The sequence below is a fragment of the Corvus cornix genome, chromosome 10 (assembly GCF_000738735.6).
Source record: "Corvus cornix cornix isolate S_Up_H32 chromosome 10, ASM73873v5, whole genome shotgun sequence".
Taxonomy (NCBI): domain Eukaryota; kingdom Metazoa; phylum Chordata; class Aves; order Passeriformes; family Corvidae; genus Corvus; species Corvus cornix.
The window spans coordinates 5,523,728-5,546,028 of NC_046340.1; the positions used below are offsets into that span (position 1 = coordinate 5,523,728).

At 49.7% G+C, this 22,301-nt stretch overlaps 2 protein-coding genes across 2 annotated transcripts; one reads left to right on the forward strand and one right to left on the reverse strand.

Annotated features, from left to right (window-relative positions):
• Positions 1 to 5,810: 5,810 nt before the first annotated feature.
• Positions 5,811 to 9,534, reverse strand: MRPS11 (mitochondrial ribosomal protein S11). Its single transcript, XM_039557666.1, is given in 7 exon segments — positions 5,811 to 6,172; positions 6,622 to 6,687; positions 8,028 to 8,157; positions 8,889 to 8,978; positions 9,215 to 9,284; positions 9,287 to 9,324; positions 9,473 to 9,534. Coding segments are annotated over 7 exon segments (549 nt in total). The 5' UTR covers positions 9,520 to 9,534; the 3' UTR covers positions 5,811 to 6,064.
• A 50-nt stretch (positions 9,535 to 9,584) lies between these two features.
• MRPL46 (mitochondrial ribosomal protein L46) lies at positions 9,585 to 12,059 on the forward strand. The gene is made up of 4 exons (XM_010391036.2): positions 9,585 to 9,779; positions 10,144 to 10,336; positions 10,864 to 11,037; positions 11,613 to 12,059. The coding sequence occupies exons 1-4, from the start codon at positions 9,585 to 9,587 to the stop codon at positions 11,861 to 11,863; spliced, it is 813 nt and encodes a 270-aa protein (XP_010389338.2). The 3' UTR covers positions 11,864 to 12,059.
• The last annotated feature ends 10,242 nt before the right edge of the window (positions 12,060 to 22,301 follow it).

A 22,301-nucleotide genomic window follows, 5' to 3' on the forward strand; every position in this document is an offset into this window, starting at 1 on the left:
GGCTTTGCCCAGATGACTCCCTAAGCCCCTGTTTTCGGCAGTGAATCGTTCCCTCTGAAAGCTACTCTTGCACAAGTTCATCCTTCCCTCTGCCAGTGTCCTTCCTCTATCCAGGTGTGTTGCAGCAGCATCAGGTGGGGAGGCAGAAGGGTATGAGAGAGAGTTGGGTGGCTGAGCACACTGTCTCTGTCCCAGTGCCTGCCTGGGCAGCAGCTTCTGGTTACCTTGGATGGGGCAGGTGAGGATGCACTGGCAGCACTGACATCCAGCCCTGGGCCTGAGCCCTGCCAGCCTGGGGTGCTGGAGCTGGGATGTGTGGGACCAATGGCTTAAGGGGCTTGGAGGGATGAGAACCAGGCAGGTGGCAGGGAATCCCTGCCAGGGCCGTCTGGCTGCTGCTGGATGTGATTTTAGGGTGTTGTTAAGAGCAGTTGGCAGCACAGCGTCCGTGTGAGTGCCTGCTCGCTGCCGCTGAGTTGGTCATTTGATAGCTCCTCGGTGCTCCTCGGAGGCCTAAAATGGAGCAGTGCCGGATTAAATGTACCCAGTGCCCTTGGTGAGCTTGGGGAGATACGATCCTCGCCCTCCCGCCTCCGACCTGCTGGCGCCCAGTGCCGTCGCCACAGCAACGGGGAGAAACAGCCCATCCGCATGGAAACGGCCTTGCTGTGCCCGGCAACCGGCTGGGGAAAGCGGTTCAAATGGCAGGTGTGGAAAGGTGAGGGGCACCAGCACCTCTGTGGCGACCAGCAGGGAGCCTTGGCCCGAGCTGCTGGGGTGAACACACATCCTGTGGGTTACTGCAGCGCTGGCACTGTCCCTGCATGTGGGACTCCCATCCCAAAACACCGGCATTGGCCCCAGTGCAGAGCCAGCATGTGCTCCTGTGTCTCTGACTGTGAGGGATAGTTTTCATTGCTGCTGCCCTATTTCTTTGGGGCTGGTCCTGAATTCAGTGTAAGGTCCAGATTATCTGTGCTGATACCTACAGCAGCGTGGGTAGGTCACTGGTTCACCCCTGACTGGTTAGTACTTAATGCTTGTAAAATCCCTCTTTGTAAGGAAGAAGGAGCAACTGGCAGCCAAACAGGGTCTCTTGTAACATAGGACAGACAAATGTCATCTCCACAGTGCAATTGTGCAGTGCAGCCTGTCTGGCTTTGGGTAGGAAAGGCAGTTAATCTCTCCTCATCCTGCTTCCTACCCCTTAAATCCCCCATCGGCTGCTTCCCCAGCGAGGGCTCAGATATGAAGGTGATGTTGGTGCTGACCTGCTGGCTCTGATAAGGGCTGGAGAGAGTCGCTCTGCTGTGCAGCTGCTTGTGGCCAAGCAGGGTTTGTTCCAGTTTTACGCTGGCCCTTAGGTGACTGTGTCTCTTGGCTGCAGGATCACTGGGAAGGGGATCTCCCCAGCCAGCAGCACTTCTCTTGGAGGGATTTTGGTAAATGGGGCTGGTTTTACAACCATGTCCAAGGACAGATTGTCCCAGACCATCTCCCAGTGCTGGAGAAAGCTGCTTCCCAGCCACTGGCATCACTAAGAAGTCCACAGGCTGGCCAGTCTGAAGTAATTTGCATTTCTTGGTCAGTTTGACCCTGGCAACTCAGGAAATTGCTGTTTCTGTGGATTTGTCAGGAGCAAATGAAAGGCAGCACCCAGGTCTTGCCAAGGGGCTGGGTGAGAGCCTGGCTGGCAATTAGGAGAGCAAGTGGTGTGCCTGCAGGCTGGTGCATGAAGAGGTAAGAGTTCTATTTCACCTCACCTTGGAACCTGCAGAAGAGGCAGAGGATGGGGGAATGGGGGATGAAATATGTCATTCTCCTGCCTGGGGCCCCAAGTTTTATTTGTTGTCTGGAGCCCTGTGTGGGTGGGAAGCCTGGCCTGCTGCTGTGCAGAGGAGCCCCTTGAGCCCAATCCTTTCTCCTTTCTGCTTGCCTTTTTTTTAGAAAAACAAGTGGTGAAGCTGCTGCTGGAAGCAGCTCTCCCAAGCAATGGCTGTTAGGGCTCGGGAGCTGCTGAGAGGTTTGGGTCCAGGTGCACAGCCCCGACTCTCAGTGGATGTGGGCACAGGAGGAGGGTTATGGAGAGGACCCTGCCAAGTGGCACTAGTGCAGGGGAAGCTTGGAGAGCTCAGCAGAGGAGGTGTGAGTGGTTTCAAAAAAAACAAAAATCGAGGCTTGGCTCCCCTCTGCATCTCCCCAAGAGGACCCTGCAGCCCTGCTTCACCATCAGTGTGGGGACTTGGATGCTCTTAAGGCTGTTCATTAGTAAAACCTCTGAGCAGTTCCTACTGCCATCGAGTAGCCATTAATGCCTCTTCAGGGGAGAGGAGCGCACTGGGAAAACACAAAAACAATCCAAGGGCCCTTTATCTCTTTTTGGTCTGAGAGGTGGTGGGCTGAGGTTGGAGGGGAAGAGGGGCCGGGTAGGGATGCCAGCCATGAAAGCAGCACAGTGATTACCTGCCGAAATCTGAGTGCAAAAACATAACCTGATTTAAACTGTTACTTCTTCAAGGCTCCCAGGTGTGCTTTAGGGTTATAAACACCTACTCAGCGACCTGCTTTGTGCACATCTCGAGCCAGGTATTCCCACACCAGAGGGAAAGCCAGCAAAACCTGCACAGATGTCTCTAACAGCTGCAGCTGGGCTGCCGTAAGCCACCCCTGCTGCTACAGTTTATTAGCACTGCAGGGTCTGTCCCCTTCTCCTCCTTCTCCTTGCCTGCTTGTGTGTACAGTCAGCTGTTAAAGGACACTGACATCACTTAATGGTTTAATTGAATCTCACAAAGGGATCGAAATTGGCTGCCCGACTTGTCACTGAGATGCTCATGGAAGAAATAGTAAATCACCAATTCAGCAGGTACAACTGCACATCTGGGTAGAAAGTCCTTGTTGTGGGGGATAGGGAAGTAATTCCTCTTTGCAGAATAATACACTATTAGGGAGATGGCTGAGGGCTGTTTTTCCAGGCTGACAGGTGCCATCCCTGTCCAAGGGAAGGATAACTGAGTTAGACTAACTCCCCAAGGTGGTGTGGCACTCTATAAGGGGTAAACAGACCTGAGGCAGCATTTTATCTGTAAGTCAGGACACTGTTCTGTGTTTTACACAGGGATTTACAGGGATATAATGGAGAGAGGTCCATGTGATCATTTATTTAGAATGGAAGGCAAAATCCCAGAAAAGGCCAGGGTTGAGCCAGGATGAAGCGTTGCAGCCAGCAGCATTTCTGAGATTGTTTCACAGAAAAAGTCATCTTTGAGTGTAGGGAATCAAAAGTGAGGAGGGAACAAAGAGAAAGATGTGCAAAAGCAATAGGGAAGCCCAGAGGGAGAGGATATGACCCTAATGAGGGTGCTAATGCTGTGGCCATGCTACTGACAAGTAAAGTAATTGCTGCTCAGGAGGAATGTGAGCCAGTAGAAAACAGCTTTCCACCAAGATGCCAAGAAAAGCAATTAGAACTCGTAAACACCAGTGGCTGACTAAAACTGGGCCCTTAATTAATAGTTTCATTTGAAGGGTGAGGAAATTGTTAAGCTCTGTTGGTGTCTATTAATTCCCTGCAACATGAACCACAATAGAGTTTTAAGCCTTCTTTCACTGTACAGTGTGTGCAGGAAGGAGCACCCCAGCCCTTGCTGTGTGCAGCTGTGCTCTCTCACCTCACTGACTGCCCCAGAGCCCCAGGATGTGCTGCAGGATAAAGAGCTCAGACTGTGCACTAAGTTAGGACATGGCTTTGGTAGTGCTCCATCAGGGCAGGAGAGGTGGATGGAAAATGTGACTTCAATAAAAAGCTGTACAACTGAAGTACTATGTCGGGGAGCTCACAGGGAGCTGGGGGTCTGGAAGATTTGCATCATACTGTACAGATGCCAGCCACTGAGCCACGGAGAACAGTGTCAGCCTCTTCTGTCCAGCACAGAGGGTGTTACAGGAATGCCAGTCGGAGGAAGAAGTAGGGGTAGCTACCAGAAGTAGGCAGAGCAAGGAGGGACATAAAGCTTCCCACTGTATAAGCAGTGCTGATGCAGTGGCAGACTTCCTAAAACCTTCACAAACAGCCAGGAACCAAGAGTGTTAAGGAGTGGCCTTTACAGAGGACATAGCCTTGATTCCAAGTCTGGGTAAGACAAAGGTTTATTCTTGCTGCTTTCTGACTCTCCATTCACCCACACACTCTTCCCTGAATTTCAGAAGGACCACAGATCTCTTCACAATCTTATTTTTCAATTTGTTCTATCAACTTGATGTGATGTGGGCACTTCTGCCTTGATGCAATGAACAGGCTGTAGTAGAGAACAGCAGTGTTTGGTTCTCTGTGTGTTAGACAAGCCTGCCAGCACAGGCTGGTGCCCCTCCTTTGTCAGGCTGGTTGCTGTGCTCGGCACACACACCAGCCCAGCCCTGCTGTAAGCACATCACACACCCGTTCCCCAGCCAGCTGCCTGCGTACTCAGAGAGTTCATCTTGGCAGTTTATAGCTGACCTGCTATCTTCTTCTTAAAAGGCAGAATATAAAGTCACTAGTGCAGCCATATTTCTGGAGTGAGGGGGAAGCTCTTCTAGTGTGTCAAACACCTATAGAAGAGCCTCTCTTACTTGCTGTCAAATCTGTGACAGCTCAAGGAACTTCCCTTTAAGATCACCTACCCTCACTTCAAATTCAGAGTTGGACTAAAGTAGGGGATTTGTGTGAATCTTGTTTTCTCCTGTCAAATGCAACTCAACAGGCTTTTCTAAGCGAAGTGATTTCTTTCAAAACCTGCCGTATGCCATTCAGCCCCATGAAGGAGGTTCACTGCCTTGTTGCTATGGTACCCTTTCTCTAAAGAGGAAGAAAATAGTTAATTATGCAATTTAAGAAACTACAGAAGAATGACAGAATGAGAAATAATAGAAAGGAAGATTCTGCGTTTGCAATAGAACTGCTGGCTGCTCTAAAATACACCATGTTTACAGGGGAAATACTTGCCCAGTGCACGTTGTGTAGGGCCAGGGCTTCTCTGGCAGCAGGGATTTCAATGAGATGCCCTTTGCTAGGCACTGTGCCTCTGCCATCCAGGAAATCAATCCTGTAGTCAGTTACTGCTATTACCTTCACTGCTTAATGCTCCAGACATATTTCCTTGGCAGAAATTCTGGATGGAGCTGGGACAGCGATAATACATCACAGACCCCCAACAAGCTCCTGCTGCTTGTGGATACACAGAGATACAGTTCAAGACTTAAGTGCTTTGTATCTCCTTGGCAGAATTTCATTGCTCCTTGGGTCTACTAAACCCAGCTTGCTTTGCCCAGGACCCTGGAAAATCCAGTTTGTGGTGCACAAGGCAGGGCCAAAGAGACTGCAAGCATCAAACCTGGCAAGATCCCAGCAGCCCCTTTAGAAAGAATGGTGCTTTCCTTTGCCAAGAGCAGTGGCAGGTCAGTACAGCTTGGGTGAAACAAAGCACTACAACAGATCTTTGCCAGGAATGGATCTAGGCCGGTGCTCTGTGTTCACAGGGGGAGCTGCCTCTTGTAGGGCACACGTAGCTCTGTGAGCCAGGGGGAAGGAAAGAGTTACCCCATGCCTTGTTTCCCAATGTGAGCAGTGAGAGAAAGAGGGAAGATGACCTGACCTGTGCAGTTGTTTACTACAGATGACTAAAAGGAGATGGAGATCTCAGGCTCTCCTTCTGCCTCACAAGGGCACTAATGGCATGGAGGGCTAGACAAGAGCCACATATAGTGGTAAGAGGAAGAGAGCAGTCGAGAGGCAATAATAAGCCAAAATACTTCTGGGAACACAGCAGGAATGGCTGTCAAAAGACCAACATTTTAATCAACAAACTTTGTAGCCACGAGGCTTCCCACTAAGGGAATACACAGATTCCTGCTTTCACCAGCAGCTTCTACCTCCTGCATTTTTAAGGCTCAGGATGGTCTCTCCAAGCTTCCCTCAACAAGTATTTCCAGGGAGGGTGGCTTTCCAGACTCTGTCACAGGAGTAACACTCAACTCAGTCCCTGATGAACTGATGTTGAAAGCTGTGTGTCCCTTGCACTGCCCCTCACAGTCTCCTGGCCTTCCGTGGGCGGCAGCCGTTGTGGGGGACCGGGCTGTTGTCGGTGATGGAGATGACCTCCAAACCTCCCATGGTCAACCCCTTGATGGCAGCCTGCAACGAGACAGCAGATGAGTTACCAACACACGGAACAGCAGAGAAGGGAAAAAGCTCAGGGCAAAATAGTTTAATCCCCCATCTGAAAATCAACTCGTTCCAATGGTTCTCACTTTGTATTTCTTAAAAATAAGTAACTCATATTGGAAAACCCAGTTTAAACATATCTGCTCTAGTCTTTTCTTGAGCTTTCCCATCAATTTTCCTACTTTATCCATAAGAAGTTCCAAATACAGCTTTTATTCTACCTCCAAAATAGTATTACTCTAAAATTCTAATAACTCTAAAAATTCAAATGACTCTAAAAATTCATTACTGAGCACTTGGGTGAGGAATCCTTTATATCAGCTTCAGAAAAACCAAGTTAATTGAGACCAGCCTGAGTTTAGAAAACATGCATGATGCCTGAGAAAATAAAAGTATGGAAAAGCAACTCCAACACCTACTTTGCGTCCTGGTCCCAGTCCTTTCACCATGACTCGCACGTGCAGTACACCCTTCCCACGTGCTTTCTGTGAAAAGAACAACTGGTTAGTGTTCTCTTTGACATAAACTCGGGCTCCCCTGCTGTCTTTCATTATCATAATAGTATTTAAGTAAAAATAAAGATTAGGTAGTAAGGGATACAGAAGACATATATGGGGATTGTTGCAGAGACATTAGGAGCAAAGGAGGCTGGGGTATGACCATGGCAGTTCAAGAAAACCTCTGTGCTAGACTTGTCATCTCTGCACACAGAGAAAGCTCTCAAATAAAACTATCTGTGACCTAAAGCCAGGGCAGAAAAGGACATATCCATAGATACGTGACTGAAGTGGCAAGGGACTAACAAGGACTAACTCTAAGCTGTTTTCCCTTCTCTAATGTGGTGACTTCTCCCCTGTGAGCAGTGCATTCCTTCTGGAGGGTAAATGAGAAGAGCAGGCAAGCTTTACATTTGCTGTGCAGGAGTCCACACCTTCAGTGCAAAAATTCTAGGAGCTTGCAAATTGGAAATGAAGAACTGCTGTAGAGCACAGCCCTGCTGCCACCACGTGGAGGGAGCACCTCTGGCTCTCTTTCTCATTGTGTTCTGGTGCAATTAACGTACTAACAACAGTGACAGAATAAATCAGTCCAAGCACAGCTACGCAGCTATTATGAGGCTCCAACGAGCACAGATTAATAGTGAAGATGTTCTTATATTCCTCTGAGTCAACCACAATAAGCTGTTGGCCAGCAGTGGCACCAAACTCCTCTGGCATGAAAGGCTGGAGCGAGTTCCACTTAATTTAGGATAAGGATTTTCAGTTTCACCTTGCCTCATTCTGCTGTAATGAGGACCGTGACACAGCCAGCCCCATCTCCTCCACCTGGACACCCACGTGGTTTTTAGAAAGATTTACAATAAACCATATGCAGCTGGAAACTACAGGTGCAAGGAACATCACCTTCTCTGACTGGAACTGCTGGCTGGAGCTCAGTTCTCCTGTGGCAGAGAGCAAATATGAAACATCCAGACAGTAACTACAGCTATTTCTCAGTCCCCTATGGTGCAAAACTTGAACTGCTGCTGATTCAGGGGCTACATTCCCAAAATGGCTGAGAAATGTTCACTTAGGAAAAATGGAGGCTGTGCAGACCGGCGCTAGGAAAGGACAGGCTCCAAGTTACGTTTCCAATCACAACCTGCACAGCTCAGCTCACTCTCGGGGCATTTCTAACAGCTCTTCCAAACGCTTTGCGTGCAAATGAAACTTGGGATGCTGTGGAAGAGCTCTGGAGTGCTGCCTGTGAGCCAGGCCAGTGCCCAGGTCTGGGCCAGGCAGTCAGTGCTCCCCTCTGGAGGAGGGAATCAGGGGTGCGGACTCACCACTGCCGCTGCCATGGCCGCGGTCTGTGCCGCGATGGCAGTTCCCTTCTTGGCGTTCTGGAAGCCTTCGGTGCCGCAGGATGTGCGGGCAAACGGCTGGTTGTCAAAGCTGACCACCTGGATGTGGGTGCTGCGGAAACACAGGGGCAGAGGGAAGAAGCAAGCTGGAACAAAGCTTTGTTCTCCAGTTTTTCGCTCACCTTACTGGCATGGCTGACTGCAGGACTTCTGTCTCCCTTTCAAAGTATCCCACTTACTCAAATCTGCTGCACAGAGCACCCAGCAGTGACCTTCTGGTCACCTTACAGACCCAGGCAGGATGTTTCTGGACAAGATGTGCTTTAGCTAAGTATACCTCAGACCCCACTCAGCCCTTTCAGACCCACCTCTCACTGCATTTTACCTCTTCGACTAAAAAAAAAAAAAAAAAAAACACCACAAAACACTTCTAGAACTTGAAAGAGCTTTGAACAGTAACGTATCACAGGAGGAATCACTGATGAAACACAACTGTCTCTCATGGAGAATATGATAATTTTTTCAACAGAAATAGTACTAGAAATAGTGCTAGAGCAGAGGGCTGGAAGTAAACTGCTGTTAAAACTGTCAGCATCTGATTATTCAAATCAGAATGTAATCAAAATGTATAAAAACAATCTTACTGCTTTAAAAACACTGCAAGAACAGTTATGCTCCCTGAACAGCACTAAGGTTTGAAGCATGATCATCTTCCCAGTCATGAACACCACTTCCCTTGCAGTTTTATTTTGAGCCTTTAGATCAAAAGGACGGCAGGCCAAACCCCGGGTTCTAGGCCTTTATTTCACATGAGAGCAGGAATGGAGCAGCTCATTTACTTACTTGTTGTATGTTGCTTTAATGTGAGCTATCGGGACCTCTTCATAAACCTTGCCATCCCACCTCATGGAGTTCCTCTGCAGGATTGAAGAGCTGATGAAGAAAACAAGAGTTACCAGGCCTCGCTCTTTAAATATTACAAAGTTTTATTTCATACCGGGAAATAAAGAAAGAAGGGATCAAGCCTCCGAAAAACACAAGCTGCGTTTCTGATTGACTCAAGTCGCTCCCTCCCCTTCTTCGGCTGAAAACCCACCGAAGGCGATAAAACCTCGCAGCAAGCGGCAGATGGCAGCGCCCTCCCGGCGCGGCCTGGCCTCGGCTCTCACCTCTGCTCGGTCGCGCTCTGCTTCTCCGTCTCCTTGGCAGCCGCCCCCGCGCTGTCCTGCAGCCTCGGGGGCCGGTGCGGAGCCCGCGGCACAGGGCGGCGGCGCGGCCCCTGAGGGAGAGAACCGCCGGTGAGCGCTGGGGCGGTGGGGGGATACGATCTAGCGATAGCGGGAAGCCCCCAGCGGCCACCCCGCAGCGAGGGGACCCTCCCCGCTGTCCCCCCGCTGCCCACAGCCCGTCCCGCCCGCTCCGCTCACCCCCAGCCCAGCACCCGTTGCCCGGCGACCGCCACGGCCGCGCTCATGGCGGCGGCTCCGACCCGCGCCGGGGAGCGGCCGCCGCGGAGCACGACGGGAGCGAGGAGGGGACATGGCGGGGCATTGTGGGGCGCGGGCCATGGCGGCGCCCCGGGGGCAGCGGCCGGCGCGCCTCGCTCGCTGGGTTTGTAGCGCTGCCCCGCGGCGCTCGTGGAGGCTTTTTGGGGCGATGTGCTTGTTGAGGCTTCCCCGAATCACGCAGCCTCTGGAAAAGGAGGAGGAAGAGATGGCGGCTCTCATGGAGCAGGTGGAGGGGGATGTGGGGATGTGTGTGTGGGTGCGTGGGGGTGTTGATGGGGAAATGGCGCCCTCAGGCATGAGGGGAGAGGGACGTCAGGGGCTGCTGGCCTTGCACACACCGTCTGTGATGTTGCTGCCTGAGTGCTGTGTGTGCGGTTTGCACCACATTTCTTGGGTGTTGGTGATGTTTCCGTGGTCTTCCTCTATGGTGTTGGTGTCCTTGTCACACACTCTTGCTGCAAACAGGGAAATCATGCTCAGCCTCAGGAATTTCCCATTACCTTATGTTTGCTGAGCTGGAAATAATTTAATTCTGCTTGCTAATGCCTATAGTGCTTGTGGCTTAAGAATTCTTTATGTTGCCCTTCTAGATAGAGCTGGAGAAGAGCCACTATTCAGATCATGAAATCCGTAAGCTGGAGGAGGAGGAGCAGCTCAAAAGGAAAAAGGAAAGCTTGTATGATGAGGATGAAGCACAAGGCAAGACCGTCATCATGGTTCAAGACCTGGAGGAGAAGTGGGAACAGAAGTTTCTGCGGTTCAAAGCTGCCCCACGGATAACAGGTACAGCCTGGAGTCTGTGGGGGGTGAGAACACCCAGATTGTTTGCCAGAGTGCAGTTCAGTAGAATGAAAGCATTTTTGGGTCTTTTTTTTTGCTTGTTTTAAAGAGAGTCTTGATTCTGTGGCAGCACTTGTGCAGTTAATTGTCTGACAGGGAAATCAGTGTTCCTATGCAGCAAAAATGTGTGTGTTCACTAGGGCAAAATGATGAAACTAGATGTGGTTTCCAGACAAGAGAAATGTTTGGTCATTTGGTTCCCAAGTTCTGCTTAGTGCTCCTGTTGATTTTTGTCAAGGTAGAGATCCAGGCTGCTTATTATAGATTCCTTCTGGAACTGAAAACAGCAGCTGAATCCTGCAATGACTTCCAGAGTGACTGACAGCATTCCTGTCTGGGTTCTTCTCTTATTCTATGTATCCACATTCATGTATTGTTGCTGGGCATGAGGCACAGAGGGTTGATGAATCAAGGGGGTCAGAGTGTGCTGCCAGGAGCCTTTGTTTGCAGCATGTGTTGGTTTTTGGCAGATGCTGATAAAAGCAACGATCGGACGTCGTTGAACAGGAAGCTGGACAGTAACCTGATGCTTCTGGTGAAGCAGAAAATTGGTAACCAGGAGCTGTGGCTCCTGCCTCAAGTGGAGTGGCAGCCTGGAGAGACGCTACGAAGCACAGCTGAGCGAGCCATGGCTACGTTTTTGGGTGTGTAGCTTGACCCTCCCTCTCGTTTGTCCCAGTGGTTTTCTTCCGATGCCCTCTCTGAGGGATATTTGCCATCTGCTGTAGTAAAAAGGCATTTCATGGCAGGGGGCTGGCAGGCTGGGAGTTGGTTCTCTGGCTGCCAGCAGCAGCAGCGCCGTGTCTGGCCATCATAGTCTGATGTTGGGGCATCACCAGACACCCCCTGAATGTCTGGGCTTGCTCTGGGCTTCTCTTTCCCTCTTATTGCTCTGTATTAGCTTTTGTGGCAGATGGGTGATGATGGCAAACGTGTGTCCTTGCTTTTCACTCAAGATTGGCAAAGCTGGATACCCTGTCCTTCCCTTCCTTCCTCTCCCACTCTGAGAGGACTTGCTGGTCTTCAGACGAGCTGTTTTTTCATGAGAAAAACCAGTTTTTTCACAGTTGTCAGTATTTTTGCCAAAGAGGAAACAGTCAGTCTGAACCACATACAAGGAATGGCTTATGCTGCCTTTTTGTTATACAGGGAAGCACTTATTGTTGCTCTGTGTTCTTATGTCTTCCTGTCTTTCTCTTGCATTGCTGGCATCTTGCAGGAGAGCACATTCAAGCCAAAGTCCTGGGGAATGCACCTTATGGGATTTACAAGTATAAATTCCCCAGGGCCATCAGAACTGAGGATAACGTGGGAGCCAAAGTCTTCTTCTTCAAAGCTTTCCTCCAAAGCAGTGATTTGTCCCAGGCAGAGCTGAAGGCAGATTACCTGTGGGTCACGAAGAAGGAGCTGGGAGATTACCTGAAGTCAGAATACCTGAAAAAAGTCAATCGATTCCTCCTGGACTTGTAAGCAATGGGCTGTGCTCCAGCGGATGGGGAGGATGTGGGACGTGGCTCCAGAGAGGAGCACGGCTGCTGCTTTGCATGGTCTGTGTGTATGAGATGTTCACTTGGGCTCTGGAGGATAATTTGCCTTTGCCTTATTTCCCAGTTCTCTTCACTGGTCCTGTAATGAATAAACATTAAAATTTATACTCGGAAGTGAAGCTTTCCTGAGGGAGTTCTTTGCTCTTGTTGAATTCTCCTCCTCCACCTCTTCTGGAAATGCATGCTGTGATCCTTTTCTCTCCCAAGAGTGTGGTTCCCTGGGGCTGTGGTACCCAGAAGGTTTGCTTTGCTCTCCAGGCTCCTGTCACAGGCTCAGTCTCAAAGGGTATCTCCTTGCAATGGCTGATGCTTATCTCTGGTACGTCCTCTCTGATAAGAGCAGCACTGGGGGGTTATCTGTGTGTCCTGGTGGGAACAGACCCTCTTGAACACCAGCCAGGACAAGGTGGATTTCTGAGGAGATGTAAGCAGGGATATTCACAGCTTACTAACTTTTAGTGTTAGCTGCCTCTGGCCTCGAGTCTGTGATGCACAGTGGCTGTGGAGGACATGTGTCCATGAGGAAGAAGCAGCTGCTCTCCCACCCATGCTGCCTCCCCTTGAGCCTCCGGTTACAGCCACAGACACTGAAGGAGGGTAGCAGCAGCAGCTCTCTGTCTGGGCTGGGAGGGGAAGGTGCTTTAGCATTGCTGCCTTCAGGGTGCAGCCTCAAAGGTGTCTCTAGGGAGTTCTTGGCTCCCATTCCCACTGCATTAGGCCAGCACTGCTAACCCAGCACAGCTGGGTCTGCCTCAGGTAGCCTGACCTTGATACCCCGACCCTGTTACCCCAATTTCTTTATTAGAAGATCTATCCTGGGCTTATGTGGTGCTGCCTTGGCCCTCTGGGGCTGGTTCTGTTGTTGGAGGTTTTTTTCTGGTTGTAAATGTTGCTGTTCAGTAGTCAAGAGTGCTGCTGGACTTTGCAGGGAATCAGCTTGCTCCAGCAGCAGGGAGAGGGGAGGAAATAACTGTCGTTAATCATCCGGAGAGAGTTCGGCCTCCAGAGGTGGAATTGGAGATTGCTTTATGTATTTTATCAATCCTTTGGGAGCTGTTGAGCTGCAGGCCTCAAATTAAAGTTACCCTTAATCACTATGCAAGCCATTGGGGTGGAGGGTAGCACAGCAACCTTCTATTTTCTAATGCTGGATGCTTTGGGAGCTGCAGGTTTGCCATAAATTACCAACAACACTGGGTTCCTGGAAGCATCCTCACAGGCCTGGCAAGGAGGCTGAGTCTGCAGCAGAGGGCTGTGGCTCTCTGAGAGGAAATAAATGTGGAGCAGAATATGTGCCTGAACGACTGCAGGTTTTTGGCTGCCCTCTGAGGTCAGCACTGCTGAAGGGGGGCCTGTTGCCTTCTCCAGGACTGGAAGCTCCTGCAGCAGGGGGAGGTGAGTCCTTCCCTTCAGGCTGTGCCCCATCTTCAGGGAGCATGGGTGCAGTCAGCACAGGTTTAGGCTTTTCTCTGCCACTCTTGTTTCAGGCTGTCACTGGCTCCAGAAGATGCAGCAGAGCCCTGTGGCCACAAGCTTAAGGCATGCCCTCATCCAAAGAATCTGCCCTGTTTCCCACACCAAGGCAGGTTTTGTATTGCTGGGGCAAAGCTTTCAAAGCATAGAAAGTGCTGTTTAATCTGTGCTTGTTCCCAAATGCAAGAGCACAAATGAAAGAAAAGGCTGTACTGAAACCTTGCTGGTCTTCAAACCCAGGCAGTTCTTATTTCTGGATTACTCAAACTGCAAGTCTTTGGGTGTTGTCTGTGCTGAGAGACATGTAGCTCCTTCAGCAGTGGAAAGGTCAGAATCAACAGCATCCTTCATTTTTAAGTATTTTTTCCTTGTCCTCAGACCTTCTTACAGGTAGCAGGTCTGTGAGAGGCTTGGTCTTTTATGGAAGCTGAAACTGTTTTCTCATCACCTGAAACACAAATTCCTGCTTGCAGCGTGCGTGGGAACACCACCTTTTTTTTTATTATTTTTTTTTATTTTCCCTGTAGTTGATTTAATTTAAATCTGCCAGTTGCTGCAAACAATTGCAGGTCCTGCAACTTGGGTGCTTTTGCTCAGTTCTCCTGTGTGGACTGTTTTCTTCCCCAGCCTCGGTGAGAGGGAAGGCAGGAGGATCCTAGAGGATGGTTTGAGTCTTCCCATTTCCTCCCAGACTCCTGCAGTAAGTCACTGAGGCTGTTCTTTTCCTTTGGGAGCTTGGTGGCTGCAGGCTGTCTTTCCACTCAGTGTGAACCTATTCCCATATTCAGAGCTGCAGAAGTCTGAGCAGGCAGGCTGGTGGGATATGTTTTGCTGATAACTGCTGAAAGGGCAGCACAAAGCCTGAGAGCCTTTTCTGAGAGAGCAGCAGAAACCTGTGGAGTCGTGGCTGCGTGAGACCTGCTGCTGCCAGGTGTGCCTCCTGCAGTCCAGCACAAAGAGCAGGGGGAGTATTTTACTTTTGCTGAACATGAAACACAAACCTCCCCTTGGAAGCGTGATGAAGAACCTCCAGAGTGTTTGTCTGGGTGTTGAGGGAGGCTGGAGCTTGTTTGCATCCAAACCCTAGAGGGTTTTTCTCACCTTGACAAAGGCCCCTTCACATGAGTTCTCTGGCAGAACCTGAAACCACAGCAAGTGCCTGGGAAAGAAACTGAGTTTGCTGTGGCTCTTAAGTGCAAGGCACAGTGAGATCAGGAAGAGCTCTCCTGTGAAGTGTGCACTGGAGAGAGGAGTTTTGGAAAGGGCCTGTAACTCCTTGCTTTGAGAGCAGCAATGTGGGACTTAGATAAGAAGTCCAAGGTAAGATCAGTGCTGCTGGTACCCACTCCTGACTGCACACACCAGAGAGGAAGCTGGAGAGGGTCAGGCTGTGCAGGCTTTCTGCTCCTCAAAGCCATTTTTGGCACAGGATGCTTCTATTCTTGAGAGTCATACACAAAAAGCCTCATCCTTTCCCTCGCCAAGAGGGAAGGAAGCATCTCAAGATGTCCTGACCCTGGTGTGATGCAGTCCAGCAGCTGTTGCTAAAAGTCTGCAGTAGCAGACACAAATTGAAGGAGCAGTTGCATTCTAAAGCACTGGCATCTAAGCCATTGCTTGAGCCACCATGTTAGAAAAGACACCTGAAGGTTTTCTTTGTGGCAAGTTGATACCTTCATTCCCGTCCAGTGGAGGAGAGATAACAAGTCCTAATAAAAACACTTTTCAGCTTCACAGATAGATTTCCTTTCCTTTTACAAATACGTTCCCTAGCTGTGTGAGTTTTGGGGGTTGGTGCTCTCTAAGCAGAGCCCTGCTCATATGTTTTGTGATACAGCGTGAACTGTTCAGAACCTTACTCTTTCTCACATAATGGGAAGCTGGTGTTTGTTGATCCTTCTGGCTGGCCCCAAGCAATCAAAGGCTTCAAAATTGAAAGATAAATACCTGCGGAGCCAGGAGAAGCCTTTGGAGACACAGGCTACACTCTTCCTGCTCTCTGAAAACCTGTACGAGGAGAGATGCTATTCTCCCAAATACAGCCATGGGCAGGGAGAACTGCTGGGGTGCAGGTAGCATCCTGAGGCATCCCTGACTGCAGGGGCAAGGGGTGGGCTGGCTCAGGGAAGATGGGAATTGTGCTGTCTCTGCTGGTGCAGCCTTTGGGCTCACTCCCTGTCCTGGAGGATGAAGCATCTCCAGGAGCATCAGTCCCTTTGCTTTTGTCCTGTTCAAGCCCCCATTCTCATGTTGGAAGGGATCTGTCTCTTTGGAAGGAATTTTTCTGCAGGTGCTGCCCTTTCCTGCTGTGCTCTGCTGCCTGCAGGGGATGCAGTGTGGGCTGCTCTTCTCATGGCAGCCCAGAGACTCAGCAGAAAATTGTGTGGGAAATCTGCTTGAGGTCACCAGTGACATGAATGGACTAGATCCCTTTGTTTTTCAGGATACCTTTTTCCTCCCTTTTCTTGTGAAACCTCTGTGGGTTGGTTTAATCAGCATGTTGGAAAGACACAGAGTGGGGCAGTCAGGAGGCACGGCTTGAGTGAATCTCTGCAAAGGTAAGAATGGATATAAAAGAAGGGGTGCTGCTGGGAAACTTGTACTCAGGGTCAAATTTCCCCAGAAGTTTTGTTGATACTACCCAATCCTTGACACCAAGCCCTCAAAAAGGAAAGCCAGGAATTTGTGAGGTGAGTATGAAATGCTGACAGCAGGACCTCCCTTCAGGTAGTTCCAGCTACAGCTTTGCTCTCAAGGCTATTTTTCCCTAACAGATCTTGTGGGGTATAAAATCCTTTGTCAGGACTTCATAGGCAATGCTTGGAGACCCAGGGGCATTTCTCAATTGAATTATGAAGGGTCTTTCAGCAATATTAAAATGAAGCTTCAAAACTGAGCAAGGGCAACAAAGCCTTTATGGAGCGAATGTGAGGCTTTAGGACTCACCATCACAGCCCACTCTGGGAGCAGGACTGTGTGCTGCCAGCAGCTGGCCCTTTATCTGGCTACCGTGAACATCCAGTCTCATAATTAACTGAGGCAAAACTTGAGGAAAAGATTTTTCAGTTAACAGTTTGAAGTTTAAGCTGAACTCTGTTGGAGCTTAAGGTGAGAGCTGATGTTGAAGGCAGATCATCTTCTGAGGGGCTGCTCTCTCTCTTAGGCATGTGGGCAGAGGGAGACTGGGAATGTCAGGACATGAGGCATGGGCCAGCACTGCTGCTGCCTGCCTGCTTTCTGCTCTCTCTCATCTATCAAAGTAATTATGCCCATTAGATTTCTCCTTTCAGGTTTTACCCTCCCAAAAGTTATTCCACAGCATTAAACCTGTGGGGTGAGTGAATTATTGGGAAAAAAAAAACTAGATAAAAACCAGGCTTAATGGGCACATAGAAAAAAAGCATGCTGGGTTTGGAGGGTGGCTCAGCCAGCATTTTGCTTCTATAGGCAAATAGAAATTTATCTTGATGTGTGTATATATCTAGTTTCGTGATCTGTGAGCTCTTAATAATTGGTTTGGTGACCTGCCGGCAGTGTTCTCTCTCTGTAGAGCTTTCCCCAGCCCCCAGTTAATATAATGGGTCACAAATCCCATTTGCTTTTGAATTCTAAGTAATCCTTTAGTTAATGTCGCCTATTGCTTTCTGGAAGCATTGGAGGAAATCGGAGCCATGTGCTAATCAGGAAATCTGGTTCTGTGTGTTCAGAAGCCGCTGCCCTGCCCCGCCTGCCCTTTCCAAATGCCCGGCGAGGCCCATTTGTGTCAGACCCACAGCCCCCCTCTGCAGAACAGCAATTGCCTCCCAAGCTGTGCTACTACCAAGTGGCACAGGCTGCAAGTGTTGGATGAGCTTGAGGAAAGCAGCGGGATCTGATGGGGAGTGGGCAGCCAAGCCGTAAGGGGTTTGGAGAGGAGGGAAACACGGCGTTCAGGGTGTCTGATCCTACCAGTGCCCTCTCTGGATGGGGCAGTGAATCCCCTGCTTCAGGGGGTGGGACAGGCGACTGCTGGGGGTGGCACCCATGGGGACCCACTTTTCAGGGGCAGGAGGTGGTGAGCAAGATGGACATTAGCTGTCCCAGAGCCTTCTGCATTTCATATCCCTTAATTTTCTCTGCCTGAATACAGGACTGAGGTGAGCTGTAGCTGTCTTGCCTGCTCTCTCCTCCCTTTGTGGGTAGGTAGTTATCTGAGCCCTTTCAGAGGGACAAGAAGCTGCCAGACACTCCCTAAGATGACACCAGGTACATCCCTGCTGAAGGAAGGGGAGGGAGAGCATCAGCTCCTGAGATTGCCTGAAGACATACAAAACACTAAAAATCACCAGCTACGAGGGGCTGGTAGGGACTGTGTTCTGCTGGAGTGGTTGCCCATGGATTGAACTGGGTGGGAAACTTCAGAGGTGTGTCCCAGAGCCAGAATATTCCAAGTCACAAAGTCAGTGTTTCTTTATTACTTTATTACTTTTGTTTGTTTCCCGATTTTCTCTAAAAAATCAGCTGATGAGCTTCACCCTTCACCCCTTTCCCTCATGCTTCCATTTGTCTCCCTATTTTTAGCCTGTCTGTGGCACTCTTCACACAGTGCCTGTGTGCACTGCTTTGATCAGAGCTGCTGATGACAATGACATGACCTTGAAGGCAGCAGCTTGCAGCAAGTCAAGCTGTGTTGTATTCAGTTCGCTTCTTGTAGCTGGGCATCGTGTCACAACCCAGGCAAGCACACAGCATCACCTCTCCTCACTCCCATGCTGTTTTCCCTGATAGGTCCCACCAGGATTTGGGCTATTTGACTCCAAACCCATTCCCTGGCTCTGGCCCAGAGTGAGGAGCATGGCGGGGAATTATCAGTGCTGGGAGCTTGATACTCAAATGTTGCTGGCTCTAATCTAAGAGCTAAATTCCCCTGAGGATGGAGGTGGATGCTGCTTGCTGCCCGTGAAACAGCTCAGTGCTAGGCACTAGATGGCAGGCAGTGACTGGGAAATCCTATCAGTGGTGTTTTATTTCCCTTTCCCCTTAAAATAACTTCCTGCTCTAGCTCTCCCATGCTCCAGCGTGGGAACCTGGAGCATGGAATAAAGATCAACAATTTTTAACTGCTGTATTCAAGCTTGTAGCTCACATGTTGAAGGATCCCAGTGATTGGCAGATGGTTGTCTTTGCTCCACTGGGGGCTTTACAAGTAGCAGGAGAGTTGAAGGAGCTTCTAGTGCAGGGAAAAGAGGCAGGGAGCAGGCAGGCAGCATCCGAGGATAGAGGGTGGATGGAGGGCAGGTGCTGGGGTCTGCCCAGGGCACTGTGCAGGGGTTAGGGTGAGATAGGGGTGCATCCATGTGGAATAGGGATAGAGGCAAAAAAAGGACTGTGTGTATTTGACACAAACAAGGAGAAGTCAAGAAATCCCTAAGGATGAATTTCCTATAAGCTTGATTGTGCAGCAGTTGCTTTGGAGAGGGCAGTGTTGAGGTTTCAGCCACATGCTGTGTGAGAGGGAGGGTGGTCACCAGACTCTGTCTGTGGGGCTCAGTCACTAGGGAGGGCCTGATCCTCTCCAGATTGGCACAGCATGCCTTTGATTTACTTGCACTGGGCTTTGGGGGTTTATCCCCAAAAGTGCACATAAAAGTGGACTCACCTAGAAGAATATATGTATGCCCTACTCTACCCCAGTGATGCAGCATGTGCTCCCATGCACTGTTAGGAAGCAGGAGTGTCAAAATCCCTTCTTTATTGGCCAGGGGTCTGAGTTCAGCATGTCCCTGGACCCTGCTGCGTGCTGCTCCCACCTGTGCAAAGCTCAGGACAAGACAACCCCCAGGGTGCTGGGTGCCTGGCTGTCCTGTTCCCAGGCACCAGCACAGAGCCACAGCCCCTGTGCCACACTTTGGGTGTTGTAGGTCCTCTGTAAGCACCTTCCAACAAAAAGGGGATTATCTTTAGCTTGTTAGAGTCCTTGCAGGGAGGGAGAATAAGGCTCTTTGCTCTGAAACATTCTCTTCCCTGGGATTACAAGATAATGCATATGAAACGACATTAGCTCAGCCAGGTTTATGGATTATTTGAAAATCAAATTCTTTTAATCTCATCCACCATCTGGCACCAGCGTAACAGCCAGCAGCCAGCTCGCTGCCGCTTCCACCCTGACTGTGTCGGAGTGACTGAAGTATCACAGGCAGTGAGGGGACACCAGCATCCCTGGCTGTCACCGTGCATCCTGGCACCAGCACCCAGGTGCCCGCCTTGTCCTGATTTCTTCCCAAGACAGCGTGGAGGTAACGTGTCTCTGAGGAGCTGGAGGCTGTCCTTGGCATGCACTGGGAATGAACAGATGGATGAGGAACATTTCACTGCTTGTGCCTGTGTGACCATGAGGCTCAAAGCCAGAGGGGTTCCCTGGCCTTGGATAAAGGTTAAGATCAGAGCAGGGGGACTGCCAGTCTCACTGACGTGATTTACAGTGATCTCCTGGCTGGGCAGGGAGGGATGAGGGTGCAGGATGCTGATGCAGAGTTTTTTGCAGGGAGGTTGTGTTTCCCTGTGAATATTAACTGGGAGCTGCCAGGGTGCATCTGTGCTCAGGGGTGGGGCTGGAGGCTCTGTGGGTACCAGAGAGCCAGTGAGCACTTGTGCTGTTTGCCAGGGGCAGTACAAGCAGGAATGCTGTCCCCGAGGGGCAGGGTGGGACAGCTCGTCAGAGGTGCAGGATGGAGGCATTGCCGTGGACAGCACCACAGAGCCCAGCCTGGCTCCCTCTCCCTGGCTCACAGGTCACAGAACAGATGGGACTGGAGGGTGGTGAGGGATCCCTATGGGAAGTTGGAGCTACCCGAAGTGGGTGTGAGTGAGTGGTGTGTGCTGGGCACTGTTGCCCACACTCCAACCCCACATCTGGTTTTTCAGATGCCAAGCCAGCTGGGCTGTAGAGCTGCTTGCTTCTCCTGTTTTTGGTTTCTATGCTGAGCCTCAGTACAACCATCCATCTTCTCCTGTCTCCTCCAGAACACTTCTGTACCTACTACCAAGGAGCGCTCTGATCTCAGTACCCATTTAACATGAATAAAAAGCCTTCTGGGACAATAGGTCACGGTTATACAATTTAGCTCAAGTAGAGAAAAGGCCTTTATAGCTGTGAATACATGAATACTTAAAATATATATATAACGTTGGTTAACATCAGGACTTATAAGCATAATATATAAATATAGCACTGGGCTAACAGTCTGTGCCTTGACTCCCTCCACAGAAGGCTGTAGCTGTTCTGTCTGTCAGCTTTGGCCCCGTGGTTCTTCATGGCTGGAGACACAATTTGCCCTGCTGCCCATTTTTTGCAGGGCTCTTGGTGTGGAGAGTAGTTGTTACAGGCAGAGGGAAACTGGGGAGGGAGTTCTGTGGCTGCTGCTCGGTGGGGAGCAGGATGGGAGAGGTGAGGATACAGCAGCTCTGCCCACAGGTAAGAATGCACACAGAACCAGGCTAGTAGCTGCTGTGCCATGCAGCAATTTGCTCCTATGATTTGTGTGCCCTGAAGACAGTTGCATGCAAATAAAAAAAAAAAACAAAAAACCCAAAACAACAAGAAGAAAAATTAATAGCTTTAAAGAAAAGAAAGTGTCATTTCTGTAGGTAATTAATTACTAATTACACAATCACAGCGTTGTCTGTATCATTAGAATTACTTGGTTTTTCAATACATTGTAGCTGTAATTAAACAAATCCTTAGATTCTTCTTTTTTTCTCCTCCTTCGTAACACAAAGACTTTTTTTTTAATAGTACCAAAGAATAAATTAATTGTGTAATTAGTGACTATTAATTTGTCACTCCTAGAAGGGTTATTTCCAGGTTGTTTGTATGAAGTGGCTGCAGAATGGTTGGTTGATACCAAGGCTCCCAGGAAGCAGCTGTCTGTGACTGGGGATGCTGGTGGAGGTGGGGATTTGGCAGTGTTGGGACACAAATGGCAAGAGCGGAGGATGCTAGCACTGGATGGAGGAAGCTGTCAAGCACTGCTGGTTATCCTCTTGCTTATTTGCATGCCTGTGAATAAATATTTTTCATTTTGATGCAGAAATGCCCTCTAGAAGGCATCCTCAGACCCTCCAGAAAGGAGGTGAAGTGGCAGTGAAGCTGTGGCTGCTTCCATGTGCTCCCCCTGGTACAGATGAGGGAGGAACCCCAGGGGGCTGTGAGCTGGTGGCGATGGCATGTCACCCCCTGCCCCACCACGTGCAGGGGACACTGCAGACTCCAGGCAGGGAGAGGGGAATTTAGCATGCAGCTAGTGATAGGGTCTTAATAGATCTGCACTTATTATTTGGGAAAGAAAATCAGGATTACAGGCTTATGAAGGATTAGCAAGCATGAATGCATATTTCTGCATATACTGCTCCTTTTGTAAACCCATTGTGCCATTAGGCTGATATAGAGTTATACCATTATCAGCATGACATCAGTGTATCAGATAGTCTTGATTAGAAGATCCAGCAGCTGTACAAAGGAAAACAGGGCATTCCCACAAGCCTGCTGATCCTCTCCTGTTTGTACCTCGTGGCTTGTCTCAAAAACACATTGATTTTCAGACAGCATCAACACCACCTGTATGACAGACACCTTGTGAGCGCTGGCCTGCATCTTGGGCCTGTCAAAGTGACCACATTGAGGCTTTTAGTGTTTCAGCTGTCCTGTCCTGTGGGTTTTAGAGTAGCAGCAGGAAAGGGGATGCATGAGGATCCTCAGGTGTCTGTGCAGTCAGTTATAGGGTGGAGAGAGATCTTGAACTGCTCAGAAGAGCTTGGGTCACTCATGGTATATGTGCAGGGGTCTTTCAGTGTGGCTGAAACTGCATTTCTGGTTTTGGCTGAAATACAAAAAGATCCTCATGAAGGTG

Excerpts from the sequence above, each read along its gene's own strand:
- MRPL46 (XM_010391036.2), top strand. The coding sequence starts at position 9,585 with ATGGCGGGGCATTGTGGGGCGCGGGCCATGGCGGCGCCCCGGGGGCAG. Across the intron at positions 10,337-10,863 it reads AGCTGCCCCACGGATAACAG|ATGCTGATAAAAGCAACGAT; the intron begins GTACAGCCTGGA and ends GGTTTTTGGCAG. Across the intron at positions 11,038-11,612 it reads AGCCATGGCTACGTTTTTGG|GAGAGCACATTCAAGCCAAA; the intron begins GTGTGTAGCTTG and ends GGCATCTTGCAG.